Genomic DNA, 20,229 nt, shown 5'->3' on the forward strand with positions numbered 1-20,229 from the left:
TTTGCGGGCGACTCTGGGGACTCTGGGGATCTGGAACTGTGGCAACGCAGCGGGCAGCCCTCAATATTTGCGCCAGGGAGCGGGAAACCGGGAATCGGCAACCAGAACGGGGAGCCACTGTGCCAAAGATTCGCTCTCGGTTGGAATTTGTATGTGTGCCATTCGACAACACGACAGGCAAACAAAAGCCGGCGAAATCCAAGGAGGCGGCCTGCAAGGGGGTAGATTATCAAACGACAAATAGACAGAAATCCGGCAGTTGCAGCAGCAGCAGCAGCAGCGGCGACAGCCTGAAAACAAACTTGGCCAAATCAACAACAACAACAACAACAGCAGCAATAACAACAAGAGCCAAAACTGCAACGGCAATACACAAGAGCCAAACAAATTCAAATCAAACTGAACAACAAGAACAGCGGCGGCAAAAAATATTACGCTGTATGGAGGGGACTGTTTAAATTCTATTCACTGCTTTCCTTACTTCCACTTGTTTTTGTTGATCCAAGATTATTTTTCAGTGTCCACCTAATTTTTATTTATTGATTTGCCTAACCTAGTCTAATTGGGTTCTTCAAGTGGCACTATTGCCTGGTGTTTTGTTTACGCTTAAGTAATGAAATGTTCGTTTTCTTACACTCTTCCCATATTCACCGCCAAAAAACTCAAATCTTCCTAAGAATAAATCAAACATATGTATGTATATGTGGGTCAAATACAAGTTGTTAGCGGCTTCTAATAGGCTTATTCTACAACGAAGTAAATAATTTACTAGGCCATTTCCATAATAAATAAATTAGCGCCCTGCTAACAAACTTAGTTGAATCTCCAGTGACGATGCACAGAAAAATAGAACACGTTAGTCACCTAAATTTTTCCACCTAAAAATATGTGTCATCAACACCGGAGATGCAGCCTGAGCTGTAATGAATTTATTATTTTTAACAAGTAAGCACTATATTTAAATATAAATTATTAAAAACTCCAGTTTCTTTAAATTTGCAGCACTACTTTAGAATAGTGGATTTGAGTCGATACACCCCTGCAGTTTACAAATACCCTGCACACGAAGTCGCTGTAGGCGAAAACTAGAACGAGCAATGCTGCTAGCTCGTCGCGCATGTAGCGGCAGCAACATGCAGCAGCAACATCTATGAACGGCAGCAGCCTGCAACATGCAGCATGCAGCCCTGACGACTGCATATGTAAAAACGCATACGCTGCATGTTGCCGCTGCATGTTGCGGCAGCATGTTGCCGCTTGATGTTGCTGCCGCTTTGGCAACTTTATAAACACACAACGGATTCAGTCGTTTGGTAACTGTTGCTCCTATCAGTCGTTCTCTGTCGCTCTTGGATTGCGTGGGCACATCGGTCGTTCGGCTATTTGGGTTCGGCATTTCGGGATCTGATATCGTGATTCGGCTCGCCATCGTATAAACCTGCGTCCGTGTGCGTTAGCCGGCCATTGAGCACTATCGCTGCCACAGGCATTTGGCCCACCGTGTGTGTTTACCAGTGTGGCATAATCTTCGATTAGCGCAACCCGACCGATCGGATATACCCCTTGAAAATAAGATATAGTTAACTTGCGGTAGAGTTATCAAAAAATCAAAACACACATTGCGCACCCCAAGCACACACACACGTCACATATAAAATATAAACCCAAGCCCCAGCGGCTGTAAAGTGCCACCAAAAAGTACTTGGCCGTGTATTTTATGCATGAAAAGCTAAAGCAAGTGCAACCAACCGCCGAAGTGACACCCAGAAAAAATATACACATATAAGGAAGCCCAAAAAACAAACTCGGGATTACCGCACACTCACACGCTCACGCTTACGCTCAGACAGAAAAAATACGCGAAGCCAAAGGAAGTCAGCAGCAGAATCATGTCACGGATCGTTTTTATATGTCTCGCAGCCATCTTAACAGGTAAGAATAAACAACGGCTCAGCGGAAAGCAGAGCCAAAGTCCCGCTCATGAGGTGATATCACGCGCTCGTTTAAGAGCCGCGCGAATGTGTGAAAAAGTTTTGCTTACTGCCAGATACTTGTGTATTTGAATAAGAAGATGCCCCCAAAAACGTGTTCCCACCTCGAGCGAGCTGTATAAAAATATCATAGTTGAACGGCGAACTTGATTGATGAGAAGACATCGCCCCGCGGGGCTGCGGAAAGTGTTGTCTATATGAAAGTGATGATTGAGTGAAAAGTTCGCTGTCATAATATCCATGAAATTGATAGTTACTCCTCTTTTGGCGGCTGACCCCATTTGGTCCATAGCCCCAACTGCGCATGCTCAGAGTGTGACCGAAGCTGTTTCGAATCTGTGTCCGCGCCAAGTGTGACCTTTCTCATGTGGGGTTCAACTCGCATTTGCCATGCGCCAGCATCAGTTGAAAAGGTCAACCACACTTTGGTGAGGTCTTCTATAGTAATACCAACGAAATCGGGCTTGCCCGAAAGATCACAGCAGATGATTCACGCATAGTAATTGATAGTTTTAGTAGCTTTTTAATGGATTTTATTTGGCTTTCTGTTTATACGTGAGGGGGTTTGATAGCTTTGTGTGCCTATAAGAGGTTTGCTTGGCTATATGGCAGTAAAAGGCTGTTTAATAGTTTTACTTTATTGGTATCGGCATGTGATCATTAATGAGATCTTCAGATGGAATTTTTTTATTAAATCCATAAGATTCACCACATTTGCCCCCAAAAATGTAAGAAATTTAATACCTTGTGAGTGCAATACATATTAATACTCTCTCGACTGTAATTAGTCTTTATTCGCCTCTTTTTTAATATATTCTAAGTGCCGCATCTTGTGCTAGCATGCATCCTTGAAATTAGGAGACATCAGCATCCACTTGAGCATTACTTTCATCTCTTTGTGCCACGTACGAATGCGGATATAAATTCTATGCCACCATCAGGGCCCAAAAAACGCTGTCGGTTCTATTTAATTAAAATCCTTCAATGTTTCAGTCCGTGCTTATTATTTTGTACCCCCTTATTACGTCCTTGAAGAGCGAGAAGGATATATGAGTGCAGAGCTAGCTGGGGCAACTGAGACAGATTTCTCATTAGCTGAAAAGAAGATGCTGGTTTATGCCAAAGCCTAACAACATTAGCACAACACACGGCACATGAAGCTGTTGCTTTTGCAGCTGTCTCATTACTGCCACATCCCCTCGGCAAATTCAACAGCCCCTCCTGCTGGAGCCGCCCAATGGTAAAGCCACCCACCCCATGGAACCACCCACATGACGTGACTTTAAGACAGCCGCGTTTTATTCAGTTGCTAAGCCTGCCTGCAACCTTTCAAAGGTTTACGAAAATGTAAATGCAAAAGTGCACAGAAAAAACCAAACTAAAGTACACCAGGAAATCCACTGCAGGTTCAGCCCTTCTCCTTCTCCTTCTATCTATCTCTTTCCGCTGGCCAGTTGCCGTCTTTTTCTAGCAGGGCTTTGCCACTTCACACTGAATACTTTTACATTTTTATAGGACTGACGCATCGCAGACATCGCATCAGTTGACTGCCGGCTGGCTGTTGTCTTGTAATTATAAATGTTTAATGCAGCTCCGGCCATGGCATCATGGACCATTTTTTCCGATGGGTATGGGCCGGAAATTCAACTATCCGACCCAAAGGATACGCTTAAACATAATCAAATTATTAAACCATATATGGTTTTATAGGGAATTGAATTTCACATTCTTATTTCTTCTGTTAATATGCCATGGTTAACAAACCAAATGTTTTATTTCTCGCCCCTGTTTCTGGAGATACTTCAAATATACGTAGACTTTAAATTACTAGATCTTGAGATAACTATCCCCATTTTTTTATTAAAAATAAACTCTCCACGGCATACTCCACTTTCACAACTATATATATGACCAGAACCCACATAAAAATCAACCACAATTTCCTTTGCAAACTTCCCATTCAATTTTATGGACGCTCTTTGTGCAAGGACATAAAAAAGGGATGAAGGAGACACGAACTGCAACATGTGCAGCATGTAAATAAGGCATTGCATCCAAAAACCATTCACAGTAATTCAAATGGCCAAAAGGAGCTCCAGTCGTGACGTATTTAGTTATGACTGCCTCATCTAGGAGCGAACAAAAAGCGGTTCAGCATTTATGCATTTTAATGGCCACCAATTGAGGCATGTACTATGCTATATTTTGTACATATACATACATATATGCCAGCTGGTATGGTCACAAAAAAGATTCAGGCATTGAATTAAATACGTGCAGTGTTTGCCCTGTTTGCTGGTTCTAAATGTGACTCGGACAGTGACTGTTACTGCAAACTGTGACTGCACCTATATCTATTCCTTTTTGTTTTTCGGCAATCCAATTCATACCACACCACCCCCGCCCACCCATGACATACATAATTTTCAACTCTTTTTCTACCTATGGTAATTGCAATGGGAATCGCAGAGAAGGGCTAGCTCCTCCGTCTCTCATTCATATTCATAACATCGTTTCATTTTGGCTTTTTGCTTTGCTACCTGGTCAACAAAAAAGCGTCCAACGCTGAGCCACCAACTCAAAATTTTGCAGTAACTGAAACGTTGCGAAAAAAGGACTGGCCATGGGACACAAAAGCTTTATCGCGCTGGGTGCTTTAGTTTACCAAAAGGTTTTTCCCCAATGAAAAGCGGGAGTTTTCCCCGCTTGAAGCTGCGGAAGGAAGAGTCGGTTAATTGCTAACGGGCTTGCAAATGCCTTTCTTCGCCACTTTATTGTTTGCTGGGATTGTAAGTCCGTAATCAATATAGGATTTATGCTTGGGCATTGTACAATCCTCGGCAAAATCATTGTTGTTATATGAAAATGATACTTATTTACTGAATAAGTCAATGCACCCAGGAAAAATGTAGTTTTAATGTAAATATACCCAAATATTTGTCTTCTTCAATTCTCATTATAATTAAAACTACATTGTCATGCCGAAACTTTCAACGCTTATCCCTTTCCAAATGAATTGATTTGTTCCCCAAAATTTGCTCTATCATTTTTCAATTCGAATTTCCACATTGGCACTTATATATATTGCTGAATAATCGCCGGCAGCCAATTTTTATTTACAAATTTAGCAATTTGGGCGAGAGACAAATAGAAATGCACAATTTCATGACTAATTTGCTGAAAAATGACTGAACATTGTCAACAGCAACTCTTTGCATGCATCCGTTGTATATCTGCATATATGTACATATGTATATACCAACGCGTTTATCTGCAGTTTGTCTGTCCCTTTGTGAGCTTGTGTGCGTGCCCAGGAAGTTGGCAGCGCTTTGGGCCATGCTGGAATTTTCGGGCCAAAAGGGTTGGGAGAGGGGGAAGGGGCGTGCGATATTGACAAAGCGTATGCCAGGCAAATTAAATATAATGGGGGATCTACCCTATTTATTCTGCTCCTCTGCCGCACGACAAAACAGTTGAAAAGACAATAAAGAAAGAAAAGCGGGAAAGCCGGCAAAAAGTTGCAGAGCTTATGGAAAAGTTACCCGTTTCCTCTGCTGTTTTTCGGGCTGCAACTGCAAACAAGTGTGTGTGAGTCTCGAGCACAATGAAGCGAACTTATGATCGATTCGGCGGCACTGGGTTGTCTTTATGAGCACGTACCAGGAGCGTGAAAACGTGGCCAAAATAAGGGAAACCGACACAATTCCAAAGGCCAAAGGAAGGAGTTCCAAAAAAATTCGCCTCTGAAGGTGTTCTGTAATGAAAAGAGACAAAATTATGAGGATGGGGATACCAATAAAATGGATTTAAGACACTTTCTTGAAGTCATAAAATAATAAGATTTCCAAAAGTCCATTACAAATATTTAAAGTTGAATCAGCGGGACTTCCGAGACTTGATATACTAAAAATATGTGTGCCCTGAATTTGAAGGGTTATCAGCACGTTTCGTTGTAATTCCCTTTTTGTAAGTGACTTCCCCTTTTTCAAAACCACTTTTAATATCTACTTCAATGCCAAAGTTATTTATATGAAAGCGTACAATTGCGATGATAATTGCACTTATTGTTTTTCTCCATTTTCAAACAATTATTATTTATTCTGTGGCTGTTGGTGAATCATAAACCTCGCAGGTTACTCATGCAAGTGGCGTACAAAGGCAGTAATCGACTAATTTGACGTGAACAGAAACTCGCTTGATTGACTCAACTTTCTATATCCCCGCACGCTTCTTCTATATCTTCCCATGTTAGTCAGCCACATAAAATTGTGTCAGGTTTGTTTGGCTTTTTCCCGTTCTCATTGATTCTTTATATTTGCGCCCAATGCAGTTGGCTTTGATTTGGGTCACGATTTGAGCTGTTGATAAGGTGCACACTGAGAACAACCAGCTAAAAGTTCTTTACAGCCTTTGTAACCGAAATAAAAGTCTATAATGGTCCACCTCTTTAATAGAGTAGAATTTATGTAAGATATTGTTGTGTATTTAGAACGAAATTAAATCTACCATCTTCTTTAAAGTAGTCAGAATTTCACTCTGTGTACATCACCTGCAACAGTCCCACCTGCAATTACCTCTTCACGTTCACGATACACATTCAGAAGTTGCTCTGTATTCTGTCTTCTGGTTCTGTTTTTGTTTGGGTCGCATGGGGAAAATGTGAGCGATTAGATAAGGTCTACGTGGGCAGTACTATAGAGTGGGTGGTGAGAGAAGGTGTACAAGGTGTCCCTTATCTGCTGACAAAAACACTCACAGCTTTATGCTAAATGTTGATAATAGTTCTTGGGTCTTACTGGGTCACCACTGTATGTATGGTACATTAAGCATATAATGTGGCAAATGCAATTCAAATCGCACAAGTCTCTGCACGGCAAGAAAATATGCTCGAAAATCGAATTGCCAATAATTTGTTAAATACGTTTGATTCATATCAACCCAAACAATAGAGCCAGCTTTCAACCCTGCGAGAGCTGTCTATTCATAGTTGAATATTAGGTAATTGGAAATGTAAAATGTGTGCGGCAACACAATCTGGCCCATAATGCAATCTTTGGGCTTACGGCTACACACATATGCATATATCGACATTATTGGTAATAAATTCAATTAAAATTTTATCAATGTCGAAATTGCTAAACATTTGCACTTACATCGCTTTCAATTCATGTGCCACTCCCTCCGTTTCTCTTCGGAAATTAAATCAATATGTGAATATGATTTTTCTGCTATATTATGCCTCGCCATAAAATGACCGATTGAAGGAACACCAGAAATGCTCTATAATTGCTGCATTAAATCGTAATATGTAATTTGAGGGTGTGGGTGTGGCTTAGGGATTTCTATATACTAATTAAATGTGCAGTTCTAATTAAATTTACATGGCTGTGTAAATTGAATGGACTGGTATTTCAGGCAGGCTGACTTATTGCTGCGTTTGGGTAGGTGGCTTCGGGTTTTTGGCCTTTCGCTGGTATGAGGCTTCGTGCTAACCCCGAATGTGAAAAATAATTGAAAATAATGTTGCGCCGGGCATTATAATTATTAATTATATCAAATCATAATGCATTTGTTCACCGAACAGCACAGAAACGCAAATAGACGTCCAAAAACAGGCGTGCAGAAAAAACTACTGACTGCGGAAAATGCCAGCCGTTTATTAAATATATTTAGTATGTGTAAAAAACGAGGCTTAATAATACGAACCCCGCACATTAAATGCAGTAATCACGCGGCATTAACATTTGGATAAACAGTCAATCAATGAAATAAGAGAGCTGCGGCGAAAAGAAATAAAAAGATTTTGCAGATTTGCATGGAAATTGAACAAAGAAAATTGTGATTAAGAAATTAAAACAGATATGTATAATAAGCGAGTAAAAAGCTTTTAAAGAGGTAATGGAACTGATTGATGTGTGTAAAAACGTGTATTCATGAATGCGATAATTGGATTCATTCAAGATTCACAAAGAGCTATAGTTGGTTGCGACTGCTAAATACAAAGTGAAACCTGTTTTCAGTGAAATAAATACAGAATCATATATATTTATAAGCATATTTTTAGTAAGGGGTCATGCAAAATTGTAATTTTAAATTCATCCTTAATCGCAGCGGATCAGCTTACATAATGATTAAGTGATGTAATCACTTAAAAACGCCGTATGAACAGTAATCTGACTTTACCATATAGCCCCACTCTTTATTGTAGAACCTAGCAACAGGTACGAGCACCGTGCCCCCAAATCCCCATCTCAAAGTTCAGAGACTCGGCTTCTCGAAGAAGCCATTCATTGGCCTTATAACCATTTCTTGGTATTAACTCCCCGCAGACCTCTCCGTATTCATCATTGGGCTCGGAACAAAAGCTTCGAACAAAACGCAATCTTTAACCATACATCTCAGAAAACGCTAAAGTTTTGTCCACCTCTCTCCCTCTCGCACGCTCTGCGTTTGGATTTTTAATTTCGTATTTCAGTATCTCACGGATACACAACTTTAGCTCTAGTAGCTCCCGAACCGGTTTTAGTGCGGTTTTTCAGTTTTTTGTATTTCAGTTTCAGTCTTATTTTATTGTCTTTTATTCGACTTTTCATGTTGTCGGCTAGCTGTTCCAACTAGTTTCCATTTTTGTTCATTATTACTTGCTGTTTTTATTTCCCCAACCTTTTCTACAAGCATTTTCAACGTTGTTTCTTTTTGTTTCGTTTGTTTTTTAATTTGCCACAGTCTTTTCTCTTTCAAGCGTAAAAACCAAAGCACGCACACATGCGCAATGATTGCCGTAGCTGTGTGTGTTAATATTTTTAACTGTTATTATTGTTGGTTTTTTTTCCGTTCTACATTATTGCCTTTTATTTGGTTCTGTTGTTGCTCACTTCTGGTTTTTTACTTTACTTTACTTTTTTTTTGTTTATTCAATGGGTGTTGGCAGTCAAAGAGAGTAAAAAAGAGAGGGCGTGTGTGAGAGAATTGTTAAAGTTAATTATTTTATATTTGTATTGCCTGCACGTTGTATTTGCTCAACTTTTTTGTTCGCCTCTTGCTGTTTGACTTTTTGAAAAAAAGTGCAAGAAAATACAAAAATACTCGCACAAAAAAGACGAATTAAGCTCCGTAAAAAGTCTGTGTGTGCCCCCCTCGTTGGCACCACCCCCTCATCATCATTCCTGCCTGGGAGCCACCAATTTGACAGTTTCGTTTCAGGTTTCCGTTTTGACCCATTTTATTTTGTTTATTTTATTTGGGACCGACTTGGGCGTGGTTACTGAACCTAGATCTCAAGCAAGTCGAGCTTAAAGCCGAGAGAAAAAAATTAAAACGGAAATGAGGAATATTAGTAGGCTATTAACGGTCAAGAAATAATTTGAAAGCTGAGATCCTAAACAATCACATCTTATTGTGTTAATTGAAAATTAAAAAGATGGGAATATCACCGTTTTATTTGTATATTCCACAATTCATTCCACAATTTTTCAACTATCATGTATTTAATATATACATTTCTAAAAAAAACCTTTGTTATTCATACTATGAGAATGTAACTAAGCGAAGTACATTCCAATCAGGCACTTTCATTTATAAAAAAGTTGGCCTATACATATGTATGTTTTCTTTAATTCTTGATGTTATTTATTACTTATTTCCATTATTTATGTGTGCGTTTCAGCAAGCAATAACTAATCTCTAAACCCACCACACAGATAATTAAAAACATTTTCCGGCTTGCAGTTTTTCATTTGCTAATGATAATTCCTGGTGCGGACAGTGCCAAATATAAATGTCTAAATTTGTGTTCCTGGCAGCTAAAGCGGTTAGGCAGTGGCATTTTGAAGAGGAGATGGGATGACATGCCAGAGGCTCGTTATACGTTCATTGTTGGGCTTAACTCTCATATCACAGGGGCGATAGTGGGTTAAGGGGTTGAATCCACACCTTGGCCACACAAACAGTGTTCTCAGTGCTCCCGTGTGCTGGCAATCTCAGCCATCTCCCTCAAAACTCTGTTTAATTTGATAAATGTCTGGCATTCGTGCAACAAAACAGTTGTCAGCTGGCTGGCTATCTACTGTAACTGATGCACTGAAGAAAACTGTAATTAATGAATTAATATTTATATTTATGGTAAACAATTAACCACAGTCTATTAAAACTCGAAGGTGGCCAAATTAATGTTGATTTATCTTCAACTAGGTACCATAGCATATCCCAATTTCCTCCAGTGTACTGCTACTGGATATCCAGATTTACTGGTGTCTTTGCTATCGCAAACAAACGTGGGTTTGTGTGCCTGTCATTTACTCATTTATTGGCCAGACAATGGTCTCCACTGAACAGAAAGATTGACAGAGGGACTGGACCAAGATTAGGATTGATGTTACCATATTAACATGCCAATTCAAGCGGTTGGGGAAATTACTGCAGGTGGATTTTAGCTTTACAAGTTGCGAATTCGATTTCATTGAAAGGGCGGGCAGGTAAAGGGTTTTCACGACATTCCTCCTCTTTCACGTCTTTATTTAGTTTTCATTGCGGCCTAATGGCGTGCGTGACTAGGCCCTGAAAAAAGTGAAAGCTTTGCCCATAAAAGCGATTGCAATTTCGACCGAAAAACACATAGAATAGAAATTTAATTTAAATAAATTTCACAACTCACGCACTTCTCCTGGGAAATAGCCCATGTTTAGCCCTTCTTATACTTTTGGCCATATTTTTAGGCAATTACTTTCTAAGTGAGCGTGTGAGTGCGTGAGTCAGGCCGTCAGGAAAGTTTTTCACTTTATGGCATTTAATTTATAAAACTTGTGGCAAAGGGCTTGCCAAGGCAGAATAACTATAAAAAAGAAATGTATAGTAGAGAGAGCAAAATGTCAGCTGAAAGTTTCTCTGTCTGTTTTTTCTTAACTAGCTTTGGGCTTAGTCACGCCTGTTAACTTATCGCTCGGAATGAATATTCCCACTTCTTTCTGCTTTTTTCTGTTCGCGTCTAGCCAACTTTGATAGTGTTTACCTTGTGTGTGTGCGCATAGTATTTGCGGGATTTATCAGTCAGCGACTTGGCTTTATATAAATTCTATTTTTTATTTGCCACTTTTGGCCCGGCAACTGACTAAATGAAAACTTCTTGGCGGCAGAAATGATAAACAAAAGTAATGGCAGCAGAAAAAGTTCAAGTTTGCTGTGGTGGATTATGGGGGAAAATTCCGAAAGTTTAGATGATGGATGAGCAGAGGATGAGGAGGTGTTCTGTCTTGAGGGCAAATAATGGCAATTAAATATTAATGCAATGTTATGTCATAAAAGTCTTGGAAAATAATTTAACAAAGTCATTTACTTTCTCGTTTGATATGAAAATAAGCTGGCTTATGATACAAGGGAAAGAAATAAATATTTTAGATAAGTGTATTACGAAAACCTAATTTTTTTTAATATTAGATACCGCAATCCATATTTTTAGTTCTCACACACTTCGTGTAAGACGCCCTTTCAAAGTTTTACAAGATCTTCACATAAAAAAATTGTGTTTGTAATAAATATCAAATAAAATGACATGTTCCCAAGTTTATCATACACATACATTAACTCTCCATTTTTCTAATTTCCGCATTTAATTCGGTAATTAAAAGCTACAGCACGCAGACATAAAACAGAAAACTCTTTTACAACCGAGAAGCAGAAACAACTTTCACCTTGTATGCAGACAGTACAAGTATTCACCGACATTTACAGTGCCGACAAAAAGTTTGCTCCAATCATGACGCTCTATACGAGAAAAATACGAAATTAAAGGCATGAAAAAACTTTGCAAGGGGAACGCAATTCAACAGGCCGATATTGCATTTAACTCCCACCAAATAGGAGTAATGAAAATGTTTGCAAACTAAATAAATGCAATGCGAAATAAAGTGGTGGGCGATAAAAAATTTAATAAATTCGCGCATTTAAGCTGAATTGATTATGAATTTTATTTGTTCTATTAACAGGCAGTCTGGCCAAATTTGATTGCTGTAATTACGCCTGTAATATGATAAAAATACGAATTCCCGTGGCTACCACATCATATGTACATATGTTCAAATTATATGCAAGTGTGTTTAAGTGAAAAATTATTTTCATAATCGAATTATGGCAATTATTTTGCGCCACAGCCTCTGTGCTTTGTATAGCGCAAATTTCACTAAAATCATTTCTAATTTACCACAAAAATTCGAACGTTTATTCATTGTTTTTGTTACCCAAATCACGGAATTATAATTATGAAAAATTGAGATTTTTCATTTAATTTAAATATCAATAAAATCAGCGAGCTGGAATAATACCACTTTATTTGGAAGAGTCACGGGCAAAACGTTTAGTTTCAATATTTTTGTTTAATCAACAGATAGTTTTAATGCCAAGGGAGATTCTAAAAAAGAAGCTAATTTAGTCAACTTGTCTATATATGCTGGCAACTGTTTCAAGGTTGAACAGCAGCATTTAGAACTAGTTTTTGCATCTTTTGCAATCTAGTTTGCTTTAACTTGTTCTGCAATCTGCGCACTACACAAGTTGTCTGCTTTTTCTTTTCCCAGACAACGGATGGCTCGTAAATGGTTTACAACTTTGTCGCCTAACTAACTGAAAGCCTGAAAGCGGCTAAAGTGAAAGGCCAAGCGATTGTAGCTGACCCGGCAGTAAAACGTCATTAAGTGCCCAAATTCAATTTTCCCTGCAGTTAAGCGATTGCAGTAGACGGCTTAAAAGTCGGGAGAGCATTTGAGTAGGACCAGTAGCGAACCAAAACCAAATCAAGGCCAACAGCAGTTGAGCGGCATTTTGAAAATCTGCAGTACCAACAGCAGCAACACCAGCAAGCACAGCTTAAAGAAAATTGCTTATGGAACAGCAGCAACATCGGTTGTTTAAGCACCAGCAACATGGCTGCCAAGAGCAGCAACATCGGCTACAAAACAGCAGCAACACCAGCAGCTGCAGTGGCAACAAGGGTACACAGAAAAAAAAAGGGTGTTGAGAAATCGTTTTGAATTTGGTTTTCATAAAGAAATATCTTTAAATCTGTCCCTTGAATATATTAAGCACCATTCAAATAAAATGCTCACAATTAGTAGAGAGTATAAATATAGTCCTGAAACACAAAAGTGATTTTGCAATTGTGTTTTTCGAGTTCTCAAATTTAACCACGGACGCTCTTTTTTTTTGGTGCAGCAGCTACTCAAACTATAGCTGGTACAAACAAATCTCCGGCTTTGCTATAGAAAAGCTACTTCCATGGCAAGTTGCCGCTACTAAAGCCAAAGCCAAAGCAAATCGACCCACTTTGGCGTGCCCAACCCGAAGCCGACTGCTCCGCACTTGACTGGGTCAAGTAAAACCTTTTTGTCAGCGATAAACAGCGGCTGCAACCAAGACCAATTTAATGGTCGGCCATAAACTGAGCGACTGGCTTGACAGCAGCCCAACAAAAGGCAGCAAATTTGGCCAAGTGGTTCTAGGTTTGGGCTATTTTTCCCTATTTTTCGCGGCACACATTAAAAAAGTATAAATAAATGCGGTCGTTAACAATAAAACATTTTCCTGGTCTCCCTCGAAATTAGCGGTTTTTGCTGTAATTATTGCCACTGTTTTGAGTTGCTAAGCAAAAATACCAGAGCAAAACAAAAGGCAAATGGTGAATGACATAAGACCCTGTGACGTTCCTAAGTGAGAAATAATTGCCATATTCCGAAACGTAGTGAATTTTTTCCTTTCATTTCGCTGACATTGAACGTTTTTATGAATGGAAACTGACTCACCAGCTGTCGCCTCACTCGCATTAATTGAAAATGATTCACGAAGTGGTCGTGAGTGTGAGTCGCTCTAATCAAAGTGCTGCTCGCCCCGTTTTCGGTATTCGCAATTTCCCCCCCTTGCGGAAAAATCGCAGCTGCCAGTTTGTGGGACCCGTTTTAGCCGAGATTTCAGCCCGACCAGACCAGCAATTGTGGGCTATGAAACGTGTTCTTAGGCATGGAGCCAAATCCGGGCCAGGCCTTTCTCTGTGTGACGGTGGATTTCGCCCAGAAATGTTCGGTATTGCATTTTTGGGGAAATGTCTATAAATTGAGCATGCAACCGAGCAGCCCGAAACGAAATGAATTTTGTTGGCGCCAGGAACGCAAAGGAAATGCAATGGAGTTTACCAAATGCTGACCAACTGATAGATGAGTGACAGATATTTTTAGTGAATTTCGGTGAGCAGAACAATTTGCAAAAAAAAATATCAATTGGATTGAAAAACAAGCTCATAGACTAGGAGCTGCTTTCCTTTCAGATGAACCTTTAATAGATTTATATTCCAAACTTCAGGTTGGCTTTATGCAAACACGGTATCAATTTTTTTCAATATTCTAAAAAAATTAAGTTCATCAACAGGTATTGTTCTAATGGTCAAAAGTGTTGAAACATGTGTTCCTGCTGAATATTAACTTAGGTTTTACTTTGAAATTCAGACTATCCTCTTATTTTTAGAACATATGTACGTATTAACGCTATTTTATATATCTCCTGATAAATTCTAGAACAATTAATTCGTAAGCCTTAACTTTCCTAATAAATTTCCCCATTTTTCCCGATTTTTTCAGGTAAGCTGAACTTCTCTCAGATTTTATTCAACCTCTGTGATCTCACGTAAGTCAATTCGAAATGTATGTATCTGAAGCAAAAGTTCTGTGTGGAAATTTCGGGAGCCAAGACACGTTCACAATAAATGTCACTTGTTGGCGGCTGGCTGCCGGAAAAACTATTAAAAAAGAATTATCACCTTCTCGAAAATGTCATCAACACGATACACGAACCGTGAAAAGGGAAAAAATAGACGGGGCGAAAAAGAAAGTTGCTGTCACAATTGGTAAACAGAAAACCGCCTCAAAAGCGGAAGCGAATTGTAAACAAAAGCCGACAAACGTTTGCTTCTTCAGTACTTTGGTTTTTGTTTTTTAGAAATTTAGAGTTAAGTTTTTAAATGCTGGGCTGCTGACAGCTGTTTGAATTGGCCGAATCCCGTGAAAGTAAAAGGCTCTTCGGTTCGGGTCGAAAATGCCGAATTGTTTACATTTTCGCTAAGGAGAAGTTCGACCCAAGAGCGAGAAATGTAAACAAAATAGGAGGGAAAGCAAGCGAACACGCCCATAATTAAAGCAAAGCAAAAGGCGTGAGCCACACGCATATGAGGGCAGGTCGTAAATATCTTTTAACCCAAGTCGGAAAATCTCTTCTGTTCACTCGCACATGGGATTTTCATTAACAGGAAGGTTGCGGCCATTAACACGTCCCGCTGCGAGTTTTCAAGAACTTCAAATCTAAATCCACAAATAGCAATTGGTATTGGTAACTGTTAATGATTGTATTCACACACTAGTACTTTGAAATTTTAGAACTATTTTACCATTTACTAGTTCTTCGGACGTTCCTTCGGACCCCCATAGTTTTTCTCAGTGCAGGCCTCAATTAGTTTTAGCACGTGTTTGAAACAAGTGCAGGCAATTGCAATCCGATTACGATTCGAATCAACTGCAATCAAGTGCAGCAACTGCAAATGTCATTGCCCTCGTTTGAACTTCACTTGGCTCGCTGTGAGTGTTACCTTTCTATTTTCCCTCCCCGCTTTTCCAGCTGCCCTCCTTATTCAGCAAGAGTTTCCCAGTACGCTTTCATCAAATTGTTTTCCGGCTTTTGTTTTCGTTCGCTCCCTTAGCTGCCAATTTTCTCCCCCAATACTGCGGTTTCCGTGATATTTGCCTTGTGATATCGTTTAAGTACATTTTCTGGTTTTGGGGGCGTGGCGAAAGCAAAAGTTTAACATGAATTTTATGCAATTTCACTTGGGGAAAATGAAAATGTAAAAAAAATCCACCCAATTCAATTAAAGTTTTCGGCCCCAAAAAGTAACGTAACAAACTGAAGTCAACTCTAATTGAATTTCAAACGCTCACCAATTGCGGTTGTAGAATTTGGGCTTTTGGGGTGGCCTATGACAAATCAATTGACTTGCAACCGAATAAAATCAAATGTTTGCGGCCCAAAAACCAAAATCCGCAAATATTTTCAATGTGGTGCGGGTGTTTTGTTTTTAAATCTGTCGCTTCGAATGTGACACAAAACGCAAACAGCCGAACCAAATCCGCAAAATATTCTCAATACAGAGATTTAGAATGGTTGGTCAAACTGGTTGGGTTGAACCACAATCTGTTGCACACATGATTTCATTTTTATTTCCCATTAAAAACACATAAAAATCAAACGCAAATAACAATGGCTCGTGCAGGCAAACACAGAAATATATAGGAGAACGTCTAAAAAATATTTATTTGCCATATATAAATATGAGAGTAAGAAAATTGGATTGGGATTTGTGGAGCGATGGCGCGGGTTTATCCCTTTATTTTTTAATGGTTTTAGTGGTTAGGCGGACGTTTCGTAGCACATTTTACATAAAAGGTTTATTATTTTTAAATTGAAATTGTTTCGTTGTGGCATTCGGTTCAATGAGAGGTCCAATCGAGTTAGTCTGGCCAATATTAGTTTTACATATTTAACGTTTCTATAATGAAGTTCAAAAGTCATATACATACACAAATATATTTAAAAATATCCACTCTAATCATCGCTATTTAAAAGTAACAAATTCCCATTATCTGACTGTAACTTCGTCGCATCTCATTTGTAATTATATGTCATGACTGATCCAACACTTTCTTCTGATAATCTCTGAACACATTTTTCGACCCTATAAATAGACCCAAAAAAACATCGATCGATTTTAAGGGGCCTTCCCTTCTTTCCGACCGAAAATGATGCGTTCGAACGATCTCAAGCTTTCCGTTCTGTAAACACTCCACACAGACAGTGCACATCTTGCATCTTTCAGATTTTTCCGACTATTGTTCACCATACGGCCCAGCCCTTTTGTGCTCATTATTCTTCATTATTTGTATTTTGATTGTGTTACTGCTGCGCCTACCTCTCGCCCGCAATGTAAACTCTGTTTAATTTCAAGGAAAAATATTTATTGATTGCACTCCCAGGAAATGGAACACACAGATGTAGGAAAAACCTCTGCTGGGGAGGATGTGAATTTTTGAAGAATGCCAATTGTGATGGGTTTGTGGGTGGAAAGATAGCGAGTTTGGAGTGATTCCACTTGAGTGCCAGACAAGTGCCGAGCTTTGCATGCCAAGTGGGGCTTGCATCTGTCAGATTCGCTGATACAGTGGGACTTTTTTAACTTGTACTGACAAGTGTGTAGGTATTAAGAATTTGTATCTTCAAAAAACAACAGATTTTTCGAACTTGTTATCTATTGAATTGTAGTAAATGCTTTTCTGGGCAAGGATTGAGAATTTATTACACCCTCATTAGTCATAATCTAGGGGCTCGACATGTTGCAGCCTCTTGGGCTAGAACGTTTCTAGTTAATGGGGGGCGTTACATAAATCTCTGAATAATGGGAGGGCAAAATTGGAGTACTGACAATTGAATCTACCACATCCACGCCCCGTGCCACATCCCTTATCATTCTCGACATCGCATGAAGTTCTGCTTGGCGGACCGCCGGAATCACTCCTCGGATGCAGTTCGACATTCTCCAATCGTTCTCGTTTTCGCTCCCATTTCTCCAGCTGTATCTGCATCGGTACGTTTGTATCTTTGTGGCATTGTATCTGTATCTCAGTCATCCAGTGGCATGTTTCATTTGGCATGTGTGGCATACACACAAGTGCCTTTCTCTCAAGTGGGCTGCAGATTGTTTGTTCTTTTTGTTTATGCATCTTTGTCGATGCCTGTCCCTTTTTTCTGTGGCTTAGTTTTGCATTTCGCTTTGTTTATCCATCAATGACGCCTGACAAGAAACATGCAACACCACCAACGACAACAATAAAACCTACATCGAATAGGTATAGACAATGGAATCTGCTCTGTCGATTTATGTTTTTGTTGTCTCCTGCTCAATTTAATTTCCTTTAATTCCTATGGCATTGCGGTCCTCTCCTTTGCGGCTGCCAATGTTTATTCGATTTATTCTCCATAGGGTTTTTATGAAAATGTTTATAAAATATTTCCGTTCGATTTGACAAGGCGTTGATTGAAATGGGTTAAAGCAATCATTAGCCATCTTGAGAATTCGATTTTGAAGCAATTGATTTATGAGTTGTTCAATCATCGAGCCATTTGATTGCAAATTAAAAAAATGTATATTAAATGCGGAATGTTGACTGCTTCAAATAACTTATTTACATTGTGATTTGAAAGCATTATTAAATATTTGATGAACCCAAATTTGCTTCATATCTCTCTTAATTTTAAAAATCTGAACACGAAAATAGGTTTTTTAGTATTGGTGATATTTGGTTCTACACTGACCGTTAGGTTGTGTGGAGTAATCTAGTGAATAAAAAAAAAAACATGACTGAGCCAATTCGCGTGCTACTTATGTGAAACGAAGTCAATGCCCCAAAACAGTCAATTTTTAGCATTCTCATCACCTCAAACATTAAGAAAAACAACCAAACCAAATATCCCAGACCCCAACCAAATATTCCCAGGCCCAAGTCGATGATTTCATTTACCTTTATTCTTGGTCAGTGATTTAGATATTTTCTTTAACCTTAACAAATTTTTATGTAAATGAATGTTTTCTTTTGACTTACATTTTGCGTAACTCAGGCACCACAAAAGTTAATTGTCTGGCAGAAACTCATAAAAATTTCTGCATAACAATTATGGGAAAACGCAAAAAAGGTGAATTAATTATCAGGAAAAGTATACAAAAACGTGAGGGGAAGCTAGCGAGAACAAGGACTTCCTGGACTCCTAAACTTGCAAGTGCTGAGTGTATCCTTTCGAGCTTTTTGTTGCGAAAGTTGTAGTGGTTATTCGTGAATTTTATGTTGTTTAATTTCATTGTTCAAGTGACGAGTGCTTTTCACCCACGAAGGTAAATAATTAGCTCTCACAGCTGTCTCTTAATTGACTTGAATTAAAAAGCTCGCCTTAGTTTGTTACTGTGTAAACGTTTCTTTCAGTTTCAAATCGATTAACAGCGTATTCAAGGTGGAACCAAAATGCTTAGGGAATCACTTGACAATTTCCTGCAATTTAGCTGTTTGTTTTTTCCTCTTTTTTTTTAATTTTTCGTTTTCGTGTTTACGTATCTCTTGCCTGAATGAAGTTTTGTGCAAAGCAACAGACACAAAAAAAAAAACACAAAAAAATAAAAACAATTAGGTTGTTGCGAAAACACAAAGAGAACTCCGTTTTAGGGGGTAAAACGGGGTTTCGGGGATCCTCTACATGTGCTGTTGTTAAACTTTTTCTCAGTTTACTCGTTGTTCATGTTGTTTTCGCATTGCTTTTGTAATTGCAACATAATTTGCTATTACATGCTACTTTTTGTTGCTGCCTCAGTTTTGTGGGTCTCTGGGTCTCGCAGCTGTTGCGAATTGCTCATAGAGAAAGAGAAAACCCGGCAAACGGGTAAGAAAAGACAATTACCAGCAATTAGAAACGAATTGCTTAAGGAAAAATAAGAATAACTGCAAACGATAAAAGAATACTACAGGAAATTGAGTGCTCTGTAAAGTTATTTTGTAGAATTGCCAAATTAAAAAACATTTTTAAAACCAATCCATTTTTAATTACATACGAACTCTCTCTTTTTTATAAATAGCAGCAAAACTTTATATAAAATCAAGCCAAATACCTGGAGGTAAAAAACCTACAAAAATAAGTTGCTTTCTGGCGAAAAGATAAATCTGCTGTTTAAAGCCTACAAAACCGGAAGTTTAGCAGATTACAAATTGAAAATATTGAGTTCCGGCCAGAACCATTTGCCCATCTGCCCTCTCGCCATCCGAAAGATAATCCGTAATTAGTTGCATATTCAGTGGGCCACATATGCTGAACTTACATGGACAGAAAAACAAGCCTCTGCATTTGTATCTTTTACTCTCCAGAGGACGAGTACCGCAGGCACGAATACGCTAACTATATATAGATAGTTACTCGTTGTTGTAAATAAAAAATACCAGTTAAATGGCAATTCGTGTTCTGTGCTTTGCGACGGCACAGTACAAAAATAAATTCAACACGGTTCACGAGCTTAGTCAACTATTTTTATTTTCCTGTAGCATTTTTCACATTTCCACTGTTTGAGTGTGCGCAAGCATTTTGCACATACTGTGTGAAGGGCTGCGAATTGATGTTG

General features: G+C 38.9%; 1 protein-coding gene across 6 annotated transcripts in view; it reads left to right on the forward strand.

The window, feature by feature from the left end:
* The first annotated feature begins 1,295 nt into the window (after positions 1 to 1,295).
* LOC6529570 (fasciclin-3) overlaps positions 1,296 to 20,229 on the forward strand; it is a 71,998-nt gene continuing 53,064 nt past the window's right edge. For 2 of the 6 annotated variants that reach the window (XM_015196900.2, XM_015196899.2), the window contains exon 1: positions 1,296 to 1,932. In XM_015196900.2, the coding sequence (XP_015052386.1) occupies positions 1,890 to 1,932 (43 nt within the window). In that variant the 5' untranslated portion in view covers positions 1,296 to 1,889. The remainder of the gene's footprint in view (positions 1,933 to 20,229) is intronic. The other 4 variants (XM_015196898.3, XM_039373252.2, XM_002090531.4 and 1 more) reach the window with 3 other exon arrangements.

Source organism: Drosophila yakuba, chromosome 2R, assembly GCF_016746365.2.
Source record: "Drosophila yakuba strain Tai18E2 chromosome 2R, Prin_Dyak_Tai18E2_2.1, whole genome shotgun sequence".
In the NCBI taxonomy this organism is placed as follows: Eukaryota; Metazoa; Arthropoda; class Insecta; order Diptera; family Drosophilidae; genus Drosophila; species Drosophila yakuba.